At 45.0% G+C, this 14,932-nt stretch overlaps 2 protein-coding genes across 2 annotated transcripts in view; both read left to right on the plus strand.

Moving 5' to 3' along the window:
• The window catches only part of mkrn1 (makorin, ring finger protein, 1), a 27,199-nt gene extending 22,216 nt beyond the window's left edge, over window positions 1-4,983 (plus strand). The window contains exons 3-7 of the mRNA XM_042225528.1: window positions 16-239; window positions 1,400-1,614; window positions 2,298-2,408; window positions 2,794-2,938; window positions 3,399-4,983. Of these exons, the coding sequence (XP_042081462.1) occupies window positions 16-239; window positions 1,400-1,614; window positions 2,298-2,408; window positions 2,794-2,938; window positions 3,399-3,611 (908 nt within the window). The 3' untranslated portion in view covers window positions 3,612-4,983. The remainder of the gene's footprint in view (window positions 1-15; window positions 240-1,399; window positions 1,615-2,297; window positions 2,409-2,793; window positions 2,939-3,398) is intronic.
• Window positions 4,984-5,091: 108 nt separating this feature from the next.
• Window positions 5,092-14,849, plus strand: tmem121b (transmembrane protein 121B). Its single transcript, XM_005933813.3, has one exon. It carries the CDS (start codon window positions 6,965-6,967, stop codon window positions 8,141-8,143), a length of 1,179 nt encoding a protein of 392 aa, XP_005933875.1. The 5' UTR covers window positions 5,092-6,964; the 3' UTR covers window positions 8,144-14,849.
• Window positions 14,850-14,932: the final 83 nt, after the last annotated feature.

The following is a 14,932-nucleotide window of genomic DNA, read 5'->3' on the forward strand; positions in this document are numbered from 1 at the left end:
TGTCTGTGTGTGCAGCTGAGCCAGCGACTGTGGAGAGCACAGTCCCTCTCATTGAGGAGCTTGACCGTGATCCTGCGCTGGACAACGAAGATTTGAGGAAGCAGCTCTGTCCGTATGCTGCTGTCGGAGAGTGCCGCTATGGAATCAACTGTGCTTATCTCCATGGCGATGTGTGTGACATGTGTGGCCTCCAGGTGCTCCACCCCTCTGACAACACTCAGCGCTCAGAGCATACCAAGGTAACCGTTACAGCACGGCCTGCTGGTGGCGCACAAATTCCATCACCGTCTTTCTGCAATCGTTTTATTGCACAAACTCGATGATGGAAACCAGAAACCTTTGAGACGCACCTTAAACCTTTAAGGCCATCTGAGTGTGCACGCCCCATTTTACGCAACGATTTTAAAATCCTGGTGGAATTGCAACCACATAGGCTAGTGCAATTATTATTATTGTTGTTTTTGCATGTGAAACTGGAGCAGTTGTACTTGTGTAAGATGGAGTCAGTTTGTCCCGGGTCGCAGCTTCCTTCCACAAACGGTTTTGCAAAAATCGTGTAAAAAGCGCTGACAAAAACATTATAATCCAGAAACATCTGAGCTGATCAGCTGTTCGTAGCACTTCCTACGTTAGAATAAATGTCAGCGCGAACTATCACGTCTGCCCTTACCTGCAGAAACTGGAAGTGTCATTTTTCGTGGGAAACGTAGTTTTTTTTTATGCTGGTTTTGTTTTTTGGGTTCTTTTGTTTTTGTTTTTTTTTCCTGCAGTTGATAAAAATTAGTGTATCCCAAAAATGAAACTATGAAGACACTCACAATAAACTTCCTGCGCTTGGAAACTATTTTGTGCGACTTTTTTGCGTAACAGTCTTGAGGGACGTCCCTCTGACGTTTCTCTAACTAGAAATATGTGCAAAAAAAAGATTTTCCATTTTTTTTGTAGTTTATTGCACTTTTTTTTTTTTTTTGCAATTTATGTCGTTACTATGGGCTTAATGCAAACACATTATTAAAATCTGGGACATAACGGTTGTATTGATGTACGGTAGCTTGAAATGCTCCCAAAAATGGCGGCATGTAAAAACATAAGCTCTGGTTGTGGTGGGCTTCAAAGGGGACATTTCACTAACTGTAGGTGGGCGTATATGTATGTGAGCTTGTGTTTCCAGTTGGTCCCCTCCACATTCGTGCCCATGAGTGTGTGTAAATGCAGCCGTGGATTTCTTTTTAAGATTCTTCAACCCGTCCTCTGGATCTGTCAGTGTTACTCCTGCCTGAATGCAGTCTGACAAAACACCGCCCAACTTACAAGAAGCTGATTAAAGCCAGAAATGTTCTGCATGCAGTGAAGGCCTCTGTTGATTCCTCAGCTTACTGAAGGTCATTCCCTGTTTTAGGCATGCATTGAAGCCCATGAGAAAGACATGGAGATATCATTTGCCATCCAGCGCAGCAAGGACATGATGTGCGGCGTGTGCATGGAGGTGGTGTTTGAGAAGGTCAACCTTAGCGAGCGCCGCTTTGGCATCCTCTCCAACTGCAACCACTGCTACTGTCTGAAGTGCATTCGCAAGTGGAGGAGTGCCAAGCAGTTTGAGAGCAAAATCATCAAGTAAGTGCTTCAGTCTGTTGTGGACAAAGTGGAAGTGACATTGTGGGTGTGGAGTAAGAGTCTGCAGGACATCACAGCTTGTTGTTTCACGGCTGGTCAGGGTGGACAGTTCCAGCCTTTGTAAAGGGTTCTTTAGGCGCTTTTCTCCTCTACCTGAGCGCTCAAAGCATTTATACAACTTGCCTCGTTCACTCATTCATACTAGCAAGGATGGGAGCGTGAGGATTTTTGACAGCAGCCAGGGATCAAACCGAGATGAGCTGCTCCACCTCCTGAGCTACAGCCAGCTCACACACCCGAGTGTCCACTCTGTAAAGGCTCTTTAAATATGTAGCTGCAGAAAGTGGAATGCAAAAATATTTATAGGCAGAACGATGCTTATAGAAAACATCAGGTTCATCGCAGATCTGTCAAGGAAACACACGTCAGCTCTTTCAATGCGACACTAGCCGAGGTCTGTGGCTGCTAACCCTGCTCTCAGGGTGGAGCAGGTTGTCTGAACCAACAGGATGATGGTTTGATCCCCAGCTGTTCTAGTGTGAGTGCATGCTTGCTGTGCTTTATTCAGGTCCATTTTATTTATATAAATATTAATCACAACAATAGTCACTTAAAGCCATTTTATATTGTCAGATAATGAGACTGGGTCAAAACAAAAATAATCTTGTTCTTTTTTGGGGCAGGTCTTGTCCAGAGTGTCGAATCACATCCAATTTTGTCATCCCAAGTGAGTACTGGGTGGAAGATAAGGACGACAAGCAGAAACTCATCCAGAAATACAAAGACGGCATGGGGTAGGGTTTGCATGACACGCCCACACTCACTAAAGAGCATCGCTGCTGCAACGAGGCGTCGCACCATCTCATGTATACACAACATATTGTGTAGTGTGGGAAACGGTGACACAGAGTTGTTGTTCATCTTTAGTTTGACTAAACTAAACGAGAATGCAGTAGGAGCAGGACTGAAGCTGAAGCTTTAAGGCAGGTTTTATAACTCTGCAGGAAGAAGAAGCAGATTTTTGAATAGGAAGCTGTGATCAGAGTCACAGCAGTGGGATGGTGAGCGCACAGTGTGGGGAGTCGTGATCGGAAACTGAAACACACGAGGATTAGCTGTCCTGGTGTGAGCTGTCGAGACGGCATCTTTATTCTCTGGTTTCCTCTTTGCCTTCTCCAGAAGTAAACCATGCCGATACTTTGACGAGGGTCGTGGAACGTGCCCCTTTGGCTCAAACTGCTTCTACAAGCACGCCTTTCCTGACGGGCGGCTGGAGGAAGCTCAGCCTCAGCGAAGACAGACTGGATCCAACAGCAGGAACCGGGTAACTTTTTCTGAACTCTTTCATATCATAGCCGGACAGGAGAGTGTGTTTATCTTCTGCTCTGGACACCCACTGCAAGGGAGTGGTGTGGGGGGGTGGGGCACGAGCAGTAGGTGTGTTGTAGAGGGAAGAAAAACCTTCAGCATTGGATTAGCAACTCCTCCCAGCTCAATTTCAGCTCGTAGGAGTGTGAAAGGTCACGAGACGGCCAAGAGTGACACAGAACACCGTCACAGCAATAAGATGCACCGACTCAGTTAGTGTTCATACGCTACATCCACTGTCTTAAAAGGAAGGAAGGAAGGAAGGAAGGAAGGAAGGGTAGCTGGAAGGCGACGATGGTGCAGGAAACATTAGAAGCAGCCGTGAAATAAAAATAGGAAAACGTGGCTACACTGTGTCCACATGGTTAAAAGCACAAATGTGTTTCGTTTGTGAGTTTTCTTGCGGTTCCTTTCAGAACTCGAGGCGAACGCCGCTGTGGGACATCCTCGACGAGCGGGAAAGCACCGACTCCTTCGACAACGAGGACGAGGAGATGGTAACGTTCGAGCTGAGCGACATGCTCCTCATGCTGCTCGCCGCGGGAACCGACGACGAGGTGACTGATTCGGAGGACGAGTGGGACTTGTTTCACGAGGAGCTGGACGATTTCTATGAGATTTACCTATAGCAGCCCCGACCGCCGGCGCCCTACATCCACCCCTCACCTCCCCGTATATACTAGACACTAGAATGGACTGTCTTGTGCGAGTGATGGACAGTAGCTTTCCCTCCACCCCTGTATTGTGGCAGTGCCTTTAAGCAGGCCATTAATAATGAACTTCTAAAATATTTAAAAAACAAAAAAAAGGAAAAACCAACAAGTCGGTGCACTCGTGCTAAACATTTTCTAGACATTTATTCTTGTGAGTCTTTCTCGTGTGGTTCATGTTAAAAGGAAACGATAAAAGAACTCGGTATAAAATTTAACAAAGCTTATAACTTTCTTCAAATAATAAAAATTGTCAAGTTTATTTGTGGGCGCGGGTTTGACTTCTTATCTAGCCAGGTGTTTGTACATAATCCTGAGACTTTACACTCGCGCTTACTCGGCACCATTTACTGTAATTGTGAGGCCGTGTTGTAAGATTTTATAGATGGTTTTTGAAGATCCCAATCTTTTTCTTTATGAACGCTGATGACAGCAAATATATTGTGCAGATGGTTAATAAATTAGCTGTAATGACGACATCTTCCACCGCCACATATTTCCTACAGTTCACGCCATTAAAGCATTTTATACCTCAACATAAACTGTAGAAAATCCAAACGATGGACTAAAGTGCCCTGATGCAGGACGGGCGTCTTTGTTACCGTCAGGCTTCACTTATTGAACAGCTCCAAAAACTCAGAGCAAACAAAGGAGTTTGTTGTTTGGAACAAATTAGGTCCACATTGTGACTGATGGCAGCTGAACAAAGGTTTGGGCGTCGGGCGTTCTTCAGGAAACCCTCCTGAGGCTGCGTGTCGCCTGTTTCTCACCTGAGACGTTGAGCTCAGATCTCTCTGACACATCAGTGTGATTCTCACTGTTACAGCAGTACTACTGAACAAAACGCAAGTGTGTCGAAGCCACTAGTGGACAGAGTTCGTGAGCTGCTCAATAACCGAAGCGTCTGCTAACCCCGTGCACCCGACGGAGCGGTCTGTGGGTGATCACCTGTATTTGGACATGAGGAGAGTATTTGCCCCGTACGTGTGAGCTGCAGTATCGGTCAGATAAATGATGTAAGCATGGACACTTTTGAAAACTACCAGCCTCTAACCCCAACCCCGGGGACTCGAGGTAGCGCAGAGCAAGCCCTCCCAGAACCAGCTCCAAAGTCACTGCTTGAGCTCAAACGGACTTCAGTAAGCCTTGAAGCTGAGACGCTGACCCACACTCCTGACAGCTGGTGCTGACTTGTTGAATGCCACTGGAATGCATATGTTTATACTGAAATGAGTGTTTTCAATGTTCCACAGCCATCCATCTTAACTTGACATTAAAGTTTAAAAATCTTCCTGCTGTGTCGACTTCGTTCATGGATCAGCTTTACTCTGATTCTGATTAGTAGCTGTTTTTAAGAACAAATTTCAGCCTTTGTCACTTTTGTGCGATATAAAACAACAACTCTCATTTAGCTTTACTTTAATGTGTTTTGGATAATTGTCCTCCAGCCTGACGTCTCTGCTTGCTGGAGTTCTTGAACAGCCTTCGGTGCAGAATTCCTTCAGTTGCGAGACATTTAAAAATGTTCTTGAAATTCTAATGAATATTTCCGACGGTGCTAAATGTGTAAACCAGCTGCTGGTCAAACTCATGTGGCCCTTTTTGTGTGGAGATTCAAACTGGGGTGTCCACAGACTTGTTTCATGTGCTGTTGTAATGAATTTGTCCCAAATAACAGACGGTTTACGGTTGCGTATCGATCGTTTCGTAACCTCCCTGCCACCCAAAGTCATACAAACCTTTATTTAGGAAAGCTTTTTTTTATTTTTACTTTTTGGCTGGCTGACCAAAATTACAGCGCGCAGCATCGACTCATCCAAGAGGTCAGAAAAGTCCTCAGAACAACATCCACAGAACTGCCGGCCTCAGTTAAAGTCAGTGTTCATGGCTCCATCATAAGAAACTGGACAAAGTGTCCTGCATGGCAGAGCTCCAAGATAAAAACCACTGCTGAGCAACAGGAACGTAAAGGTCATCCTGATGACCCCCGAGATGCTCTGTGGGCTGACAGACAACAGTTCAACTTTTTGGAAGGTGTGTCCTGTTACATCTGGCGTAAAAATAACATTTCAGCCGAGGAAGATCATGCCAACAGCAAAACACAGTGGTGATAGTGTGATGGCCTGATGCTGTTCTGTGGGAAATGGAGCCACGAATTGGTGCTGCAGAGAGTGGCACAACCAGTTTAATAGGTTTAGGTTTTCCACACAGGGCCAGGTAGGTCTGGATTTATTTCCCCTTAATAAACACCTGAAAGAGGAATCAGACGAACGAACATTTGGTTGATTGAAGTCCAATCAACTTCATATTTGAACGGAAGAAAAAACTAAGCTGATGAAAATTTAAAGTGAAATCTAATATCAACAGTAAAAAAAAAATCTGGGTTTTTTGCATCTTTACATGAATGTTTAGATCTGAATTTAACTCCGTTTGTTCACAATTTAATATATTTTGTATACAAGGAAGAGAGAAACCAAAGAACTGATCTGCTGTCAGGGATTCATCCACAGTGTCACAACCCCACCGTGAAGTGAAAGTGGAGAAATGCTGCTGGAGAGTCTTTTGAGGGTTTTATGAGATATACTGTTTATTCACAGGAGACCATAAACCAGTAAAGAAGAAAGAGCTGTGACAAACGTCCTTCTTCATTAACATTTCGGCTCCTTTGCGCTTCTTTGGTTCGTCCTCTGCAGCTCGGATTAAAAGGAGGGAGGGAGGAGCGGACTGGGCCAGTGCCCTGTGCTGTCTGTGGTCATTTATGACAGCTCCCGTACGCCAGATGGCCAGTCCGGCCGTGATGGACGGCTTGACACAGACTGTTGCTTTAGGAGGAACTCCAGTCCTGTTTGCTCGGAATATGTCTGTTTGTTAATGCTCCAAAATGTGATCTGAAATCCTCCTTTCGGATTAAAGAGGTCTCTGGTCTTTAAAAAGGACTCATTTTCAGTTTTGCTCTTACGCGCGTGCACCTGATGGAGAGGGGACTGGGCGAACATTGAAGCCTGATCTGACCCAACGGCAGCACATGATCTAAGAAACCGAAACTAACAGCAGCTACACCGCAATCAAAGCCTTTTCAACAGCAAACCACTATTGTTACATTCTTAGACGTGAACATGTGTGAGAAACGAATGGAAATGAGCGCAAAAGCAGAGGGAGGTGGAATCCGTTCCGCGAGTCCGTGCCTTTCTTTGCGCCTGGCTGGTTCTCTCCACCTTTAAAGCAGCTAGAGGGAAGAAAACAGTCGAGAGGGAGGCGACAGCGCAAATACAATGGTCACTGAAACTGCAAAAGACAATCCGAAGGCCGATTATTTCCCACCCGAAGCGAGCGATTGCCCCAACTCTCCCATCTCATTTTCCTCCGAAGACGGCCAGCTAAGCAGGAGGCGCGACACCCAGACCACCAGCGGCAGCATCATCCCGGAGGACAGCGGCAGCATCCAGGCCCTGGTCACCTCATCCGCAGCCGCCGCCAGCATCATGACATCAGGGGAGTTCGTGCAGACCGCTCCCCTGCTGGCGCACAAATCCAAGAGGAGCATGCTGTACAAGGCGCTGTGCTTCCTCCTCCTCATCTTCCAGGGCGGCGTTCTGGATTTCTACCTCATCATCTTCACGGACCTGTACTGGTGCTCGTGGATAGCCACGGACCTCGTGGTGATTTCGGGCTGGGGGATTTTCTTCATGAAGAACGCGCGGAGTAAGAGGGAGCGGGCCTGCGGCTTTCACCAGAAAAGCTCCATTTTCGGCTGCAACCTCGGAGAGTTCACCTACGCCTACCTTGCATGGCTCATCTACGTCATCGCCTGCACCCCTAAGGTGGTGCTCATCCTGGAGACCTCCATCCTGGAGCTGATCACGTTAAAGGTCCCGTTCGGAGCGACCGGCTTCAAAATCGTCATGCTGCTGTCTGCGCCGCTGCTCTTCTGCCTCATCAACTCCATCATCGAGGACCTGAACGGTTCGACGCGGCACCACTCCCAGAGCTGCTTCATGGGCACCTGCCTGGACCTGCTGGACAGCTTCACGCTTGTGGAGATGCTGCTAAGGAACGAGATCCCCACGCTTTATCTTAAATACACCGTGATCTCGGTGTACTTTGTGGCCCTGGCCGTGCCGGTGGTCTGGCTGTACGAGCTCACGGCGTCCGAGCTGCGCTGCAGGTGGCTTTGGGCCCGTTTCTCCACGGGCCTGGTGGTTAATGCGCCCCTGCTGGTGGTCAGGTGTTTCCAGGTCTACATCTACAAGATGCCGGTGTCGGTGTTCATGTTCAAAAACATCTTCTTCTTGGCCTGTAAGCTACTGGAGCTGCTGGAGCAGTGTGTGGCGTTCCGGGGGGTCCGCAGGCTGGCTGGCGGCAGCAACCCGGCCCAGTTCTCCCACTGCGTGTCCGAGAACGACATGTGTCCGCACGGGTATGTCAATACTCTGGCTGTGGCTCAGTCCTAGAGCCGTGGCGGCCGTCTCTGCCTGTGACGGCAGGACAGACATAGCTGGAACCTGGAAAATCCCAAATACCACCGAGTGTCCGCCTCGGGATGCTGGCATTTGGATTCACGTCCACGCGATAAGCAAAGCAGGTATCAGGTATCAGACACGCAGGCAACAATAAAATAAGCAGTGCAGATGATGGCATTTAGCTGCTAAATAATAGACAAAAAACAAAACCAATCTTCTAATCAGACTGAAAAAACTAAATCTTATCTCCCGTGGTGAGCTCCTGTTGGGCCTCCCAGCTGCATCTCAACATAAAGTATTATTAAAGGGCCTTGAAGAGGCTCCGTCTCTGTGTTACCACTAACAGAGGTGGGAAGACAAATGTTCAGCATAAAATAAAAAAATGGGGTAAAGGCAGAAATTCCATCAACTGGAGGCTGTGGAGGCCTAATGTGCTAGTTCAGGTCTTTCTGTGTTAGTGGGCCCAAAGGCAGCTACGTAATGATCTCATTATTTCAGTGACTGTGATTTGAAATCTTTATTTCCAAAGCAGCTCCAGGGTCACCAAGCGCTGTCAGACTACAAGCCAGGCTCGACTCACTAATTAAACCGCAGGGACCACATTTGGCCTTTGTTATCAATCGATGATGCTTACTACCAAACGACTTTGTGATTAATCACATGCAGAGCTGTGAAACAGTATCTGACCCTGATTTCTTTTTTTGTCGCTGTTCGCATGTTTGTCACTTCTCTGTTTCAGATCATCAGACTTTCTGATTCTAATATGATTTAAAAATAACCCGTCTGAATACAAAATGTACTTTTATATGAAGAATGATGATTTTATTTATTGTTGGAAAACGTTAAACCTACCTGGACCTGTGTGAAAAGGGGACTGCCCCCCTAAAGCTAATAACTGTTGTGCCACTCTTGGCAGCAACAACTGAAATCAAGTGTTTGCAATAACTGCCAGTGAGTTTAACTTCACTGTGGAGCAACTTTTCCATCAGGACTTCCATCGGCCAGTCAAAAAATCTTCATGTTTTTTACCATTTAGAGGTGGACTTGCTGGTGTCCTGCTGCATAAAACCACTGTAGAGCTGAGCATTCCCGGGAAGGTTCACCACTGTGCCAGGTTTTCTTGGTGGACGGCGTTATGGTTTCCCAAAGCCTTTGACATTGTAACCCTGTCAAGCGTCCTTCTTTCGCCTGTGTCCTGATGCTTTCCTTGTAGCCTGCGTCACTTTGTCAGACGCCTTCTGTGTAATGGAGTTTTTGATTGAACAGGTCTGACCTGAAACAGGTGAACGTGACAAATATGCAAACAAAAAAGAAACAAGGAAACACTTTAACGAATACTTTTTCACACTGCTGTACACGAAGCCTTTCACGGGGCCCTCAGAGGTTTGTCTGCTTTCAATACAAGTGTGAGCAGTTCTGTTGAATCCGCGGCCATATTGCAGGTGGTGGTGATGTCACACACGATGTTGCTCAGACGGAGGAGAAAAACACGATATAAGAAACGGCCCGTTTTACACAAATGACTTATTACTTGACAGGATGACGTTATTTTCAGAACAGCGCGTTCCCATTTATGTTGGAAAGTGGAAATGATGTCGCGTACCTGCCTGTGATAGCAGCTAAACTCGATGAGCTTTCTGCGTTTGGGGCAGACGGCGCTCAACGTAAGAGGTAAACGGATTTTCCAGTTTCTGGACATGCCTGGTGTCACCTGTACCAGCCTTACAACGAGCCCTCTTCAGACCAGCCAACAGGTGCTACAGTCAGACACCTGCAGGAGACTCACAACACTGCTGTGTGTTCAGCCTACGACCTCCGAGGGACAGCAGCTGGACTGTGCTGAGATCAAACTGCAATTTGAAAACTCCAGATTTAAGTCCTAACGCCGGGCTCTGCTCCACCTAATGTACATTAGTGTTTTCTATCAATGACAGTGATGTCTGCTGGTCGTTAATCGTACTGAAAGTAGAGTAGACTTGTGTGTAAGTTGCTTACAAACCAGCAGTGCCACGACCCCCATCCCTACAGTGCCACGACCCCCCAGGCTTCTGTCAGTATTTTCTTTCACTCTGAGTTCTGACTCTGCAGTTCTCTTGGTCACAAACGGGCAGAGTTCAAGTTCTCCAATAAACAAACAAAACGAAGTAAACAAAAACCCATCAAATCAATGGCGACATCATTTCTTCATCGTTTAAAGTTTTAGCCCAGAAAGCTCAGCACTCTGAGCACGTCTGTTTCTAACATGCTGAAACTGGTTTCTCCACAAAATCCAATTAAAGGAGAAAAATAATGATTTTTTCAGTATATAGCAGTAATATCGAATTTAGCTACATTATTACAGCTTTGGCGGTGCTCATCAATATTCCTTAGATCTGATTTCAGCTTGTCTCACTATCAGCTGTGGTGCATTTTGGTGTAAGTGCCTCTCAGTGCGTTACGAAACAGCAGGCGACAGCTAAAAACCATAATGCAGTGGTTAGAGTTTAGCCTTCAGCTTTCTATGTGAAGGCTAAACACATGTTTGGTCATTTTTAAATTTCTAGCTCTGTTTGTTAAATTATTCTCTGCCTGGAAGATTCCAGAACCTGAGAAAAGAAAAATGTTCTGGACGTCAGCGTTTCCTTTGCTCTCTGTTCAAAGGCTTCTGTACCTGATACACAGAGTCAGTAAGAAGCTTTAAACAACACGAACACGTATGTGTATATAAATGAACTGAATTTGTATGAAAATTCATGGTTTTCAGAGTGTATATATCATTTTACATAGATGAGACCTGAGATGGGAGACAGTCTGCATCCAGGTGATGCTGGGGAGGGCACAGGTATCACGATGAAGTAATTACCCCCTTCCTGATATCTTCATTGGTTTTGGCATATTTATCACACTTAAACATTTCAGACCATTAAGCAGATTGTGATATTAGATAAAGACAATCAGAGTAAATACAACCTAATAACTCGTTGTGCCGTCCTTGGCAGCAAAAACTGCAATCAGGTGTTTGCGACAGCGCCCACGGTTTGAAGAAGTTTGTTTCAGCCACATTGAAAGTCTTTGACGGCATCCACAGGGTGGAGCAGTGTGTCTATCACACTCTTTGCTGGGTTGAATTATCTGAAGTCATCCAGGTGCTGAAACCCAGAACACCACACTACCTCCAGCACGTCTGGCTGCTGCATTTCTTTTAAACAAGTGTGTTAATGTTCGGCCAAATTCAACGAGAAGCTTCAAATGTCTCACAGCTTCACAGAATATTATCCCCAAAGTCTTTATTTTATTTATGCTTTAGATAAATGTAACATCAGCCTTTGTTTTATTCCAATTACATGATTGCAGTTCTTGCTGCTGAGGGTGAAACAATCACTTATTTGGGGGGCAGGGGAGGACCTTTCACCTAATCAGTGAAATTATCTTTAAAAACTGCATTTTGTATTTACTCAGGTGATCTTTATCTAATATTAAGATTTGTTTAATGATCTGAAACATTTAAGTGTGTTAACTCTGCTAATAATACTAATAATAATAATGATAATAATGATAATAATACTAATAATGATGATAATAACCCTAATAATAGGACTTCACATTAATAGGACACTTTTACATCAGGTGGCATTACTGACTGACTTTGTCTCTCTCCTCCTTTATGAGCTCGTTGTTCTGTATTTTGCAATCACGTCTGGTAAAGTATTTATTATGTGTGCAATATCCAAGTCTGAGTAATCTGAACATGATTTAGTGCCTATTGCTTTGGAGATGAGTGAACTTTAATGACGACGAGTGCCGGTGTGTCCGTGACCAGTGTGTGCAGCGTAGATGATTGTAGAGGAAAGACGGCGGCGTAACAGAATTATGACCTGTTTGTTTCATTTGGCAGGCAGCAAACATGCTTTGCTTTTTTTCATAATTTCAGTACAGATTAGAAAGATGTTTTGTCAAGAAATGCTTGTTTCTAATGCACTTTGATTAAATATATTTATATGTTTACTATATTTAAGATTTTTAGTTTCATTGAGAACAAAAGATTTTATTCAACCTTCTCACATCAGCTGAAGGAAATTTGAGTGAAACAATACTGACACGTCTGCATGTCCAGCAGCGTGTTACCTCAGCGCTGTCCAACTCTTTACAGGCTGAAGGACAAAGAACATATTGCAAAGCAGACTGATAATGATACCTGTCATGTACCCGTCACAAACGATGGTGTGCTCACTGTTAAAGCTAAAGCTGTATGAAGGAGTTTAAAGCCTTTGAACGTTCACTTGCAGCACTGATTGTCTGGAGGAAGTTCAAAATGTGCACTTTGCTTAAAAGGCGGTTTTACTGACAAACACTTTAAAATGTGTTAAATATGCAAAAAAGTGCAGGAAATGTCCACATTATTTGGCTCGTTCTTCTCAGTGTCTCAGCTCTGCTGTTAGGAAGTGATTTAAACTGAAACTTGTGTAATGTTGTTGCACGAACCCTTAAAAGCAGTTTTCTGTTGTGTTTGTGTCGAGACTGTCTCTCTGCCTTACATATTCCAGATGCTGAGGCTGTTATTATATTATATGTGGTATATGGTATGACATTGTCTAAGGCAGAGCATCCAGACTTTACCAGTGGCCTCCACTCCAGCTCTGAATTTATCTCCACTCAGGGTCTCTCTTACTCCTCCCCCATGAAGGAATAAGACAGGCTGGATCTGACACATCTAATTGAGTTCAACTGCATTTATATGGCGCCAAATTAACAACAAGTGTTGCCTTAGCATGTTCTTTATATTGTAAGATAAAGACCAATAATACACAAGTTAAAGGGGACTAACCCTCCAGCAGAACCAGGGTGAGGGAAGTGCACAGGAAAACAGATACACCCACGTGGAAGAGAGGCAGAGATGAAAAATAACTAATGATTAAACACAGACTGGTGTATTAAACATGAGCTAAAAAGAAACATTGCATCATGGGAAGCCCCAGCAGCCTTGGCCTATTGCAGCAGGGTTTGGGGTCACCTTAAAGCCTGTCCTTTAAAGTAGAGAGGGTGCCTGTCAGATCATCAGCATTCTCCCCTGGCAAGCAAGGCTGATACGCAATCACCACACTGAATTCTACTCAGTGCTCTCGGAGCTTTCCACCCCAAGAAGGATGGGACGTCATGGCCTGTGACAATCCTTTGTTTCTGCAGGAAATGCTAGTTAGGGTTGTAGGTTCCCTTCAGCTCGGTACTAGTGGCAGCCAAGGCAGTCTGTGTTGCTCCCTACAAAAACTGCCACAGGATTCTTGTCACACTTAAGGGACCTCATAGGGTCACGCTTTACCATGTTCCCTACACCATCTGGTGACCAGCTGGCCCTCTGTGGGATTTGGACAGTGCTGATGGCCTTCCATGAGCCATTTTAGCACCTGTAAATGGTGGAGTCTTTGTGAATAATGAAGCAAAGGCTAGTGGACCACTGTTGTGAGGGTAAACCTTCTTGGTCCCAGGCCCACAACCACGAACCATTCAGGTCCGTGAAGATGAGGTAGAAATCCCTTACTGGGTACCAGGTGGGAATCAAGCTTGCAACTCCCACTGCAAAGGTGTGTCATAATAATGGATTGCATTTATATAGCAAGACCCTCAAAGCACTCTACAATTCCACTATTCATCCACACACTGGTGGAGGCAGCTACAGTTGTAGCCACAGAAGGGAGGCTGCCATCAACACCAGTAGGTGAAGTGTCTTCCCCAAGGACACAACGACCAGGACAGACAGAGATGGGGATCGAACCGGCGACCTTCCGGTTCCAAGATGAGCTTCCCAGCCCCCTGCAGTCTCACCACTACACTATACAGCTGCACTGACTTAAGCTGCATCTTATACATACATGTATGTGGGATAAAGAAGGTGGAGAGATAGTCTCTTTACTAAGGGAACTTGGGTTACAATGTAACCAATCGTTCTGTGAGGACATTCATCCCGTTAAACTGATTCCAGTTAAGCACATGAGTGTAAATGGAGCAGAAACTGGCTGCACTGTACCAGGACCAGTCTGTGATTGCTGCGTCTGCACAGCTGAAGTCCTGTTGGCTGAGACACACATTCAGCTATCTGCAACTGAGAGAAGTTTCATGTTTAGCAGAGAAAAGAAACTTTTGCTCAAATCGTTGATTTTTTCTTTTCAATATTATTGCTTTTTAATGAGTGTTCATTGGTGTTTATAGATATCCATAAAATGACAGACATGTTGTTGCCTTGGCTTTGTTTCTTTTATTTGTTTGCTGCTTATCACAGTTTACCATAGTACTCTAAATGATATATTTTATACTATTTTTGTATTGTTTCCTTGTGCCAGTAATCTCTGAAACACTTGCATATGTATACAGTGTTGTTGGAAGCGCTCCCTCACAGTGTTTGAGGGGATTTGCACATGAAGCTTGAGACTAATACTTAGCAGGACCATATCTAGATTAAACTAAGCTGACGTGCAGTGGGTCTTTACCTGCATGAACAAGCACAGTGCACAGTTTTACTGAAACTACCAAAGGCTTTAACAGACATGGGGATTCAGAGGAGCTGCTCCTGCCACACAAATCGAAATGATTTCTTCTTCTTCTTTAGCTCGTGTGAAAAACAGAGTGTGTGATTTTAACACTCCTGTATCAGAATATACAAGCTTTCCTTTTCTTCGTTTACACAGATGTTGATGAGTTTTACAGAGGGGACCTTACCTGTACTATAAAATTGTGTGCTGTATATCTGTACTGATATAATCCAATCTATGTAGCCAACTCGATGTGTAAGAAGAGTCACGCGGTCGA

The sequence above is a fragment of the Haplochromis burtoni genome, unplaced genomic scaffold, assembly GCF_018398535.1.
Source record: "Haplochromis burtoni strain Fernald_Lab_line unplaced genomic scaffold, NCSU_Asbu1 Contig_173, whole genome shotgun sequence".
Lineage (NCBI taxonomy): Eukaryota > Metazoa > Chordata > Actinopteri > Cichliformes > Cichlidae > Haplochromis > Haplochromis burtoni.

Coding starts and splice junctions, on each gene's coding strand:
- tmem121b (XM_005933813.3), top strand. CDS start 6,965: ATGGTCACTGAAACTGCAAAAGACAATCCGAAGGCCGATTATTTCCCA.